The 12,879-nt window shown below is 41.2% G+C and overlaps 1 protein-coding gene across 2 annotated transcripts in view; it reads left to right on the forward strand.

Moving 5' to 3' along the window:
- Positions 1-11,575, forward strand: part of LOC111870043 (S phase cyclin A-associated protein in the endoplasmic reticulum) — a gene marked incomplete at its 5' end in the record, with an annotated part of 200,597 nt that extends 189,022 nt beyond the window's left edge. For both annotated transcript variants that reach the window (XM_033753659.1, XM_023861996.2), the window contains 2 exon segments: positions 791-961; positions 10,616-11,575. In XM_033753659.1, the coding sequence (XP_033609550.1) occupies positions 791-961; positions 10,616-10,696 (252 nt within the window).
- Positions 11,576-12,879: the final 1,304 nt, after the last annotated feature.

A 12,879-nucleotide genomic window follows, 5' to 3' on the forward strand; every position in this document is an offset into this window, starting at 1 on the left:
AGACGCCACTACACGAACGTACAAAAACAAAAAGAAAATAAACTGAAAATTTGAAACGCCACATGTCTGAAGCGATGGCGAATCGGACAACTGTTCAGTTACATTTTCTGCTCCAAATTACTTCCTCAGCATCCCCCAGACGTTCGGCTGTATATTAGTGCTTGATTTTTATAGTCTGTCAGCTTTCGGCAAGCAGTCTAATAAAATAATTTGATTTAACGGAATTACTCGTATTTGTTTGCCGAGAAAGACAGAAGAATGGAGAAATAACTTATTCAGGAACTTCATTTGGGTAATCCAGTTAAGGAGGTTGAGATAGGTAGCATGTGGAGTACGCATGGTGTAGATGAGAAGTGTGTACAAAACTTTAGTCTGAAAACGTAAATGGAAGAACCCGTTTGAGAGTCTAGGCTCAGATGAGAAGGTGATATTAAATTGGTTATCCCGTATTTAAGCATCCTGTTGCATTACTATATCTAAAACTGTTTATGTAGCACACAGTCCGTGAAAGTGAAAGAAAGAAGGGACGGTTTGTTGAATTGCTGACGGACTGCGTAGTACATAAACAGTTTTAGATTAAATTGGTTGTTATTGAAAGATCATGTGGCTCAGGTGAAATGCAACGTGTCTCTTGTGAACACGACAGTGAAGCTTCTGATATGAAATGCAGGGGATTCCTTGATAAGCTCAGCGATTATCAGCCTGTCTAGAAAGACCCTGCTCCATGAAGTCAGATTTTATCCCACCTATGCAAGTAAGTTTACAAGGTGTGGTTTCGTTGTGACTTCAGATGATGATCCAGTCCGGGTACATGCCGACGGTTCTTCAGCAGCTGTGCAACTTGCCGTTTCCATATTTCAGCAACCCTACACTATCGTGTCTCCTGTTTCCCACTCTGCTCGCCTGCTGCAGCGGCAACCAGCAGAATCGGGCCATTCTCGAGCAGGAAGTCAGCTACCAGGTAGGTCTCATTTCTTTGCCTGCTTCACTACAGTTAAGTAATAGAATTGTCACCAGACTTTATGAGCGTACTCGCCTTCTGACTTTACGTAACCTATGATTTCCTAAGTCAGCCATGCCTTGAAACAGTGCTGCTCATGTTTTTCCTGACATTTCCTTCGGTATATTCCTAACATTTGTAAGAATGTCTTGAATTGATTCGGAATGAGAAATTTTGAACAAGATTCAGAGCTTCTTGAACATGAAAAAAAGAGGAGTCGGACGAAGTCAGGTGACGGGGTGGTTGGCCTAACACCGGTATTTATGTCTCAGAAAATTGATTATTGAAGATGTATAGGAAGGAAAGTTGCAAAATCTACAATATTTTCCTGGGCAAAAATTTTGTGCTGTTCGTTTAGTACGCGCCCTTTAAACGCTACAAAACATGGAAGTATAAACTTAATGCTTCTTTGTGGTTTCGTTGAATGTATTCCTAGTCGATAATTCCTTTAATGCAAGTAACACCGACACTCTGGATTACTGTTTTTTGGGGGGGGGACTTCGTTCTTCTTCCCGTATTTTGAAGAACAAATGTTTTACACCTTCAACCCTTTAGAATCTACGAATTAGAACACGACATGTTTACTTGTAGAACTATTAATGTCACAGAATTTCAGACTGTATGACGTAAATAAATGATGGGAACATATTAGATACATGGAAGTCGAGAAAGTTGTTTCCCAAAGAAAGTTCTGGAATATAATTCACAACAAGACGATTTTGGAAAGGTCATAGAAAGATGAACCGAATTGAATACACGAGGGAAACTAATGTAGGGGGCGCGGGAGAGCTGGCGTCACATGTCTCATTATCTTGTAAACCATCACGTGACTGGTCACCTAGTGTTTGTTCTTGTCTCTACATAGTGGGTTATGATGTGTCCTGCACTCGATAACCCCGTCAGCTGCGAAATTAGCGCTGTTGTCCGCTTTCTTCACCTAAAAACATAAGTGCTGCGGAAATCCATTGTGAATAATGCGCGACGGTTTACGGCCATAATGTAATGAGAGAAGGAACTGTAAGGCAATGGTGTAGAATATTCAAAGATGGGTGGGCGAACAAATGTTCACGATGAAGAGCAAAGTGGTCGGCCGGCCATCTGTAGTGAGTGATGGCCTTCTTCAAAGTGTTGACCAACATTTTGTGAGAGACGGCGCTTCACAATTTCAGAACTTTCATGTGAATTTTCACAGATTTTGCGTACTGTTCTGTACGACATCGCAGTTAGGCTAGAGTCTCGCAGGTGTTGCGCAAGATGGTTTCCAAAAATGCTCACGGGTACGCGGCTTTGACTTTTTGAAGCGATACGACAAAGATGATGAATTTCTCCATCACGTCGTACGAGTAACGGGTGACGAAACCTGGGCTTCATCTGTGAATGTTGAAACCAAAGAGCAGTTAGAGCAGTGGATGCGCACACATTCACCAAACAAGCCGAAAAAAAATTAAACGTCTGCCAGAAAGCTGATGGCAACAGTTTTCTGGGACAGGGAGGGAGTGCTGATGGTGGAATTCATGCAGCAAGGGACCACAGTAACATCAGAAGTGTATTTCGAAACACTGAAGAAACTGCGTAGGAACTGTCATTCAGTACAAAACGCTTTAATGGCGTAATGCTTAATTCGTTGAGCACAGGGACAATTTTACCGTTACCTTTTTTACTTGAGCAGGTTACAGCCTGTTGCAACCCCCTCCCCCCTTCCTGGACGACCCTCACTCACCCATGGGTCTGAGCCCTTCTTGAGGAGCCGCCAATTTTGCAGCTACTCAAGAACTTCCCAGCATTTTATGGAACCCGAAGGTTCATTACCGCGTTCACAAGAGCTATCCACTGGCCCCTATCCTGAGCCAGATAGAGCCAGTCCATAGCATCCTCTCGTATCTTTTTAAAATCAATATTGTTCACCCACCTACGTCGTGGTCTTCTAGTGGTCTCTTTCCTTCTGGCTTTCCCACCAATATCCTATATGCATTCCTCTTCGTCCCCATTTGTGCTACATGCCCTGCCCGTCTCATCCTCTTGACTTCATCATTCTAATTATACTTGGCGAAGAGTACAAGTTATGAAACCCCTCATTATGCGGTTTTCTCCAACATCCAGTCACCTCATCTCTCTTCGATGGCCGCACCATAGCTCAAGCTGTTAGTCGCTGGATTTCCACCGCGGGGGCCCGGGTTTGATCCCGGGTCTGGTCAAGTGGGATTTGTGGTGGACAAAGTGGCGCTGGGGCAGGTTCTCTCCGAGTACTTCGGTTTCCCCGCCAATCTTCATTCCACCAATTGCTCCACAATCACCCTCACCTATCATCTGGGGCTGGTACAATAGGCCAGAAGTGGCCGCAGTACAAGGGACTTAGTCCCACCCCACTAGCAATAAAAAATCTCTCTTCCATTCAAATATTCTCCTCAGCACCCTGTTCTGAAACACCTTTAGTCTGTGTTTCTCCCTTAATCTTCCTGGACGACCGGTGTTTTTATTCAGGATTTCCTTCCTGTTCTTAGGTTTCCAAGCTTAACTAACGAGCCCTGTTTATCCCCAACGTAGCCCTGGGGAAGGGCTCTTACCCGAGGTGCTACCCACCAGGGGGCTGGAGATCCCATAAGGCAGGTTGCCCCGCCTTGTAGTTTGACACTCTTTTATGAGGGTTCTAACTTGCTACTTGTGCCTGCAGTTGTATCACCTGAAATTTAAAAATTTAAAATCTTTTTTTTTTTTTTTTTTNAGAAAAATATACGTTCAGAGCATAGACCCTATTCCTTAACACCGCCATTTTGCAACTTCTGATAAGATGAAATTTTTAATCTCACCCTTAATAGAATTAATGTCATTTAATTAGTTGTCTAGCCCTTTAATAAACTCTCTGGTCCTTTATTCATTTTTCCGTTGACTTCCATATCAAAAGATGTGCGTGCTGCGCTTTGTGTGAATGGAGGGGATTGACGGTGCATTTCTTTCCGAACGAAATAAACAGAAAGCCAGACGCTGATTCATTTCTTTTGCAGTTTATCATCCAATCCTGATCTACACGGTATGAAGTTTCCATTTGAAAGTGTCCCTATAATTCAGTAGCCAGTAAATCATCTGTGATATTGTCGGTTTGCTTTGAAAACGGTTTTCTTCTTCCTTCCGTGGTGAAGTCCACGTTTCATAAAGCAACGTCATTGTCTTTCAAGGAATACTTTAACGGGTTATCATGTTGCATTTCGAATCGACACTAAAAATTATGATCTTCCTCTCTAGTTTTTGTAGCACGTCCTGTGCGCCATTGATAGAGAACTGTCGCAGTTTTGACGATATTCCCACTTGTTGGTAAGTAAACCTCAAGGGAAGAAATTGCTTGGTAGACATGAGTTTAGGTGGAAAGGTTGTATTATGTTAAGACCGACTGGATTGATGCAGCAATAGCGCTCTGGATTTGGATTTTGGAGGTTCTCGGCAGGGAGGCGGGCTGTCTGAGATTTTTCGGTTCCTCGAGTCTTATACCGGGATAATACCTAAAGTAGGCCAGACCACTTCCTTCCAAGCGACCTACCATTCAATACTATAGTCTGCGATACTGAAAACGTTGTAAAACGACTAGCTCCAATAATGGGTCGTGTTTGGATTGTACTGGCTTAAGACAGAGTGCAGTGACGGTGTTTTGTGAACAGGACGATGAATGTTTAGATTTAATTTCTTTGGGGCTACTCAAATATCAGCTGCTGAAGAAGTACCAGTTGTACGAGCTCTGCTTAAAACTTCCAGAGAGTCTAATTGTGTTTACTGTATGTTGATATGTTCGCAATTTTGTGCGCAGTTTTCTGAGAAAGAGTCCTCAGTGGAAGTCCTCTCCATGCGAGAACAAACTTAATAAACGTAGGTGATGTACTCCATCGCTTTGTGTTAGCTTCTGTTGGGAAGGAAGGAGTGTCGGGGTGACCTCAACAGTGTAACCCCTTTCTCCCGACAACTTGGCTAACCCGCCTTAAAAGCTCCGTAATGGTGAACTACTTTACCTGACGGCCGTAATTAGATCAGGGGCCCTGGCTTGTAGCCACAGTCTTAGCACTTAACCAGGCTCAGCCGGCCTCTTGCCTGTATAAGGCGTATGGAAGACCAGAAAGCTATAGAAACCATCCTCTTGTTGCAGTATAGTAACTTACTTAGGTGGCCCGATTCTCTGTTCTAGAAGTCCAAGTTGGACTGCAGATAGCTTCCTGAGTGCTGTAGTAGAAGTTTTCTTTTCTGGTTGGCGGACCTTGCTTTACAAAGTGTTTTGCCCAAACATTTCTTCTCGTGTTCTCCTTCAGACTGATAACAGCATAATATTCGTGTGTTAGAATTGTACAGTTTATTAATATACAGGGTGGCCACAATTTATTCACCATATAGCAGGTACACACAAAAAGCAGAGCATACGACATACATAGAATTGGTTTCCTCTACTTGAAAGGAAAACTCATCAAGTTCATTGCATCTTAATGCAAGCACTATTTGCAGCGTCTGGGGTGTCACAGAAACAACCGCACTGTCGATTCGTGCACAAAATTCGACTACATTACCAACTTCTAGATGGCATGCCTGCCCCCCCCCAACAGAAACATTCCAATGGGATTTACGTATATCGGAGGAGCGAGGAGGCCAGGGGATCGCTCCGTCCTGCCCAGTCCACTTGTTTGGAAAAGTTTTATTCAGAGACTTTCTCACTCTCAGGCAGCATCATGTTGAAAGAAAACGTTTGATTTGAAGGTGTGCCATTTGCAGGACTGCAAACATCTGAGCTAATTTTTACTGTTCACTGTCTTCTCTTGAATAAGAAGGGTCCAATCACCTCATGACGAGAAAGGGCGCTCCACACGTTGTCTGTCTCTTGAAACTGTTCCAGCCATCAGTTGATGGACTGTCTTCCAGGCTCTTGTTCTCCATATTGCCAACGGTAACGTCTTTGCATCTGGATAACTGATTTTGTCCCAAGTAGCACAGCACAGACATTGCCTTTTACTCGGGGGAACTGCCATATTGCTTTCGTAAGCTGTGTACGTTTCAGCAGCACCATTATCGGCCGGGCAATCAATTGAAACGAAAAATTTTCAGCGGTTTCTTCGAACAGTGCAATTCGTGTCATTATATCTCTAAAACTTTATGATTTATGTAAATTTGAAATGCGATGAATAATTTGTGGCCAGTTTTTCTCTGTTATTCCAGAGACCTTGTGGTTTGTTTAATGGCAAAGAAATCCATATGCGTTAAGTTTCGAAATACTGATTACTCATGAGTATACACTGAAGCTCAGGATTCACGAAATCAGTAGGATTTTCGTTATGTATTGTTATCCATGTTTTTCACGAATCATCATATTCACACTCACTCCACTTCTATATACACCTACAGTCCATTGCGCAGCTGCTGCAGCTGTGTGCTAATGATAAAGTTTTTTATCTAAAGAGTAGGCCGTGTATGGGTGACAGATTGTTCTGGGCTAGAAGATTGATATATTAATGAAACCATAATTGTTTGTGACCAATGGGTGCAGTGAGGGAAAATAGTGACACCAGAAGCGTACCCCATTGTCCGGCTTAACTCAGGTTTATTCTTAGCTGCAAGGACGGAGAGGCACGTCCCAATCATCTCTGATTTCCTTGTCGGTTTCGAATGCCCCCAAGCTGGGCGCGACTAGCCAGATGCAAACTAGTGAAAACACATAAGTACATAATAGCCTCTTCCAAAACCCAGTACAGAATTAGGCAGGAGGTGCACACGTGTTAATGCTTGACATCAGAAGAGAGAGATAAACAAGTCAAAAAATACATATTTAATAATATTCATTCATTCATCAGTAATCTGTCGGACGACAGGTCCACAATATCTTCCAAAACAGTTCCTCCACTTAATGNACACGTCCCAATCACCTCCGATTTCCTTGTTGGTTTCGAATGCCCCCAAGCTGGGCGGGACTAGCCAAATGCAAACTAGTGAAAAACATAAGTACATAATAGCCTCTTCCAAAACCCAGTGCAGAATTGTGCAGGAGGTGTACACGTGTTAATGCTTCACATCAGAAGAGAGAGATAAACAAATCACAAAATACATATTTAATAATATTCATTCATTCATCAGTAATCTGTCGGACGACAGGTCCACAATATCTTCCAAAACAGTTCCTCCACTTAATGCGATCTCAAGCTTTCGCCTTCAAATAAGAATATCCTCTTCTGTCCCCAAAGTCATCCAGCATCTTCTTACATCTTCTTTCTCGTCTTCTGGCCACTTCTATCCGCCCCTCCGGTTTGTTTTGTCTCCAGAGGAAACCTCTCGCATACATGGTATCTCTGTTTTGGAAAGATGGTATCTCTGTTTTGGAAAGAGACTATCCAGGAAAGTGATAATGTGGTAGTTCTTCCATTTGCTTTCCACATCGCACTACAACAGCCGTTCAAACCACTCTAGTCACGCCTGTTGCTATACGAACTTGAACCATCTCGAGCATCATTTGCTCTGTGCTTCAAGTCTCTGCTGATGACGCTGCTTCCGGCATCAGTTTTTGGTTTTTGGTGTTCGTCTGATGCCTACCCTTTGACCTGTCCAGCAAGAAATACGCTACCGCTGGTATAGCTCTCAAGGTCCTTGGCATACTCAAACCCTCTTACCACGATAAGGTGGAGACACCAACGAGGGGATTTAATAATATATAATATAAAAATCACTTAAGAGGTGGGTTAACGAACACAAATACAAATCGGTTAGTATAACACACAAAAGCTGTTGTGGTAGGCACGTAACTGCAGATTCAAGATGGCCGAATATTATTAAATGGTACATCCACTTAAAAATAAATAGGCCAGATGGGTACTGGTATGGACTATTAGGGACAGAAAACTGATGTACACTGTATTCATGTAAATACATTAATAATGTAAGAAAATGATATATGCTGTGGACAGCCTACTCGCTGCTGTGATCCCGTGCCTACAACAGAAGGCGGTTGGCGTGATTCCTTGTTTAATTTCCGGGCAACTCGAAGCATCAGAACTGTCTGATATTTTGCGTATGTACCAACTGATAGGTCTGGTTCTTGTGCTTTAAGTATTATTCCTTTTGAAAATATTGTATAACTGTCTTTCATCAATAGAATGACTTGATTTGCCTTTCTTGAATTCTCTGTTGTTATTATATCCAACAGATGTTTGCCCCCCCTCTAGCTTTAATCACATCTTTCCCCGTGTCCTTTACGGTTATACTTGTGCTTTAGAACAATTAAAATTGCACACTTTACATAAAAGGACGTATCACTCTGATTCACTGGTCCTTATGCAAGTTTATCTTGGCTTTAAATTATATCCTCTTTTGGAAACTCTTGGACATTGAGTTTCAGCTCGGTATGTCAGACTTTTTTGTGTTCAATGTCTGTTGCTGTTCTGCTTCACACACTTCAGTTTCTAATGTTGTTTGTATGGACATGACGTATTTGGGACCAAAATTGTTCCTCTTAATCATATTTTATAATCGTACTTAATTATTAATTATCGATGTATTAATTGTATTCAACATTAATGCATGTGTGTGTATATATACGAGCATATTTTGACATGTATACCCATTGCTAGGGTACGGTTCGCTATTCCCGCAACACACGCGCACGCGACAATAGGACATCTGTTCGTAGTTAACAGACCAGTAAACACGCCTCCTTAACAATATAGGAGTGTTTCCCGTGGGGTCCGTGCCGAAGGGTTATAAAGGGACGAAGAAGAAAGAGAAAGACTGCGCTGGCAAGGGCCAGCAGCATATATAAAAGACAGACCCGTCCTCTCGTCAGAGAGAGCGCCCCTCAAAATCAATACCGTAAATCTAAAACAGTAATAAATATCTGGTCATGAGCCCCAGATGGGGCTCGACACCAAGGCTTACTGACTGACTGGCCGATCGTCAGTCGCAGTGTGACTTTGACTTGGAATTGAGCGGTGCAAAGAAGACTTCATGTGTTATCTGAAGTGATAGTGATACTGTGATAAATCCGTTACCAGGATACGACTAGTGAAGACTGAGAACCCTGGTGTGTGTGGAATAGCGTTAGTGCTGTATTGTCTGTAGTCCCGAACTGTGGGAATATATAAGGCGCAATAAATCCAATCGTCCAATCCAAAACCCGTCTCATACGTAGGGACCGGATTTTTATGCCGCAGTAATCCCTTAAAAATGTATGCATTTATGCATGTAAAGCTTCCAAAATATGCACATAAGAAGTTCATTCCAAATATTAAAATTGATTTTGCATTTGATTTGGTTCATCCTGGTCAGACACACTAGCAATAGTATAAAAGATTATCAACTCCGTCCAGTGTGACTGATAAATGTTTTTCTACTTTTTAATCTTTCGTCCTTGACATGTTGCGATCGGAGCGACCATCTTCAGGAGGGCATATCAATACATGCGGAAACTACTATTACAATGTGATTGGTCAGAGCAGAGGGATCGGGGAAGTCCCGTCCTGGGTATTGCATCAGAAATATGAATCGAGGCTCAACTTGCTAGTTGTATGACAAAATGTTGCGAATCAAATATGCGGCATATCCTTACAAGGAAAAGAAAAATCGTATACACACGACTATGATTGCAAATTTCAACATAAAATTGGGAAAAAAAATACATGTAATAATAAACATTTTTAAAGAAAAGATGCAGCATAAATAGAGATTTTCGAAAATATAATGCCTACATTAAACAGGCAAAATATGCACTTATATGCACCATCAAACCGTGTCTAAAATTTAAGAAATGAAGTAATTCATGCATTTATCCAAATCAGCATACTTTTTGTTTGCAAGAAAGAAATATGTATCTGCATTAAAATCATGCCTCTACTTATCTCACCCCTACACGTAACAATATATATATATATATATATATTTCGCACTGCAACATGGTTGGCATGATTGCGCTAATTGAATATTTATTGTCTAAACGATACAGTGCGTGTAAAAAGGTAAAGTTGTCTCTGTGATTAACTAATTAAACACTACCCCATGATGGCGTATGAGGGAGTGTATAGATCCACATTTTCTTGATCTCGGCACTAGTTGGAGTTGAATAGTCAGCTTTACGCCCCTGCCGCTTTACCCCAGGGGAAAGAGCCCCTGGTACCCTTTCGATAGGAGGCTGTATGGGCCCCAGAACCTATCTGGACGATGTGGAGAATAAAAAATTCTTGATCCTACCGTGACTCGAACTTCGACCCGGCGACTGTCCAGCCAATAGCCAGACGCTATACCGACTACGCTATCCCGGCTTCTTACAGTGTGTTTGTGTGCTTTTTATCCTCGCCTCATAATGTTTCGCATGACTTCGATAATTGGTTTGTTGTCTAAATAATATGTTGCCTTGTTTTTGTTTTTTTTTGTTTTTTCGTTTTTATGCGTACGTGTTTTATTTCTTTCTTTGCTCATGCTTGATTTATAGTTGGCCTTTGGACTGTTGAGTAGACACGTAAATAATTAAAGAATCGAACTGAATTTTTATTGTTCGTTTCTGTTGTTCTGTTATTCGATCTGTTCCGTTTTTAATATTTTGATCCATATATGGAAACAGTATAGATCATGTCGATAAGGCATTAAGAGAGTTGTGTCTTGTGTTCACAGTTGCTGGAGGAATTCCGGAGCTCCGAGGCGGGCAAGAAGAATCATTTGGTGCTCCTTCTGAACGGGAGTAGTGCCGCCTGAATTATATTATAAACTGAGTCACGTTATGCGCAATGTACGTGCTGGTAGCGGGTGCACAGTTCCACATCCCGCTGCAGTTGGTAGTGTTCCTGAGTCCCTGTGCAGTGTATGAGACGTAGTAGTTAATTTTAATAGTACAACAGTTCGCACTGATTGTTTTGTTAGCATCCAGATTGTAACTTCACGAAGTGCACCTTGCTTCCGGTTATGTAGAATGGGTTGGATCACAGCATCTGTTAGATTTAGACTGGAAGTAATTTACTTACTAACATGTGATCTAGCACCGAACAGGAACAGTACGTCCAAAATGCCAGTATTTCTGTGCATTGCTGATACAGACACATACTATCTACAATTGAACTATTGCCTATGCGGTAATGTAATTTCACAGAATTAACAGTAATAGGCGTACAGTGTGTGCCAATTCAAGAATAACTCGACTTCAGAGAAGAGTTCATTAATCTCATGACCTGCTAGCTGGCCGCGATTTAATGATTCCCGGTATGAGAGCTTATCGCTGTCTGCCTTGAAACAGAATTGGCCGACAGGCACGTGTTGCCCAGGTGCCCTGTATATTGTATATGCATGCACTGTTCTGCTAGACACACTCATACGTACTCTGAACTTCGCGAGCTTGCGACTGCGCTCTTCAGCATTTAGAGTTGAACTGAAGATATGACAGTAGTACGTCATCATTCTGCCTTTGTTGGGGCTTGTTACGTCACCCGCATTCGAGGCCATGAGCATTAAATCGCGGCTGGACTGTAGTCTATAAACGTCCAAAGTTGCTAGTCTCAAGTTACATTCTTGTTTTTGAACATATATTCTACATATTCTCGAAATATGCAAGTTATATGAATAAAACCGCTATAATATGTATGTAGAAATCTACTTCACATATTCCTCCTCGAACCTGGTTTGTGTTCATGTACTTTTTTAATACTCTGTGCCTTCAAAGCATGAGATCTTTCATGTTTAACAAATGTTACGACATAGGTATATACCATGATTTCTTGTATCATTAAACATAGAATTTAATTTCTTCCCGATTCGAGTTCGTTTTAGTGTGGAAGGTTTTTATAAATTTTAAACTAGAGGATGTCAGCACTTGTCTTGTTTATGAACATCCATTCCACTAGCTTGTCTTCACGAACTGCGTGCTGTGACGTCTTTCACTATTCCAAGATATTGCCTGTGATGACAACCCTGGTAAGTGAATAATTTACGTTTAGAATCCTTCCAAACACGCCATTATATGTACCGTAGACCGTTGTTGTTTATAGATGCATCTAATTTTAAACTTAAACTTAGTGGCATTCCTAACATTACTATAGAAGTTGCCACGATTTGTACAATGTACTCCAACAGCTAAAAATAAAATTGGAATATATGTATGCAGTTTATATTTCCTTTATAGTAGTAATAGTTTGGAAATTATTATTTTCACCTTCATAAAGGCCTTGTGTATTAATTTACGCCGTAGTTATGTTCCTAGCAATCGCCGCGTAATGCGAGACGTGTAAATCGAAAACGTTACTTCCATAAACTTAATGTTAAAAATAAAATTTTTGTTCCTATGACAGATTTTTTATGGTGAACGTGTGATTGTGATTTATTTTATTATTATGTAAGTGTAAATTAATACTGTAATGGAGTAGATATAGGAATAGAAATAGAACTATTTATACATATTATGTGCTGCTCACGCTGGTTCTTCGCTTGCTGATTTATTATTTTTTTCTTCTACCCTGAAGATGGAGGCGATACGTTCCTCCGNATGTAAATTAATACTGTAATGGAGTAGAAATAGGAATAGAAATAGAACTAAATTTATACATATTATGTGCTGCTCACGCTGGTTCTCCGCTCGCGGATTTCTTATTTTTTTCTTCTACCCTGAAGATGGAGGCGATACGTTCCTCCGAAACGTCAGTTAACACAATATCTACACGGCGCCACATCCCAGAAGACTGCTTTCTTCATAGTCACCACCGTGAACACCTCAAATCTTACAAGACGTAATTGAATTATCTAAAATGTACAGTTGAGTGTCTTGTCCTGGCATTATTATGGAATGAAATCGGGAGATTGCAATAGGTTGGTTCTTCATGTAGATCAAGTACGTAACAAGGAAGAAACACAAGACGGAGCCGAGAGAATATTATTAAACTGGATCTAAGTAA

Source organism: Cryptotermes secundus, unplaced genomic scaffold (genome assembly GCF_002891405.2).
Source record: "Cryptotermes secundus unplaced genomic scaffold, Csec_1.0 scaffold165, whole genome shotgun sequence".
Lineage (NCBI taxonomy): Eukaryota > Metazoa > Arthropoda > Insecta > Blattodea > Kalotermitidae > Cryptotermes > Cryptotermes secundus.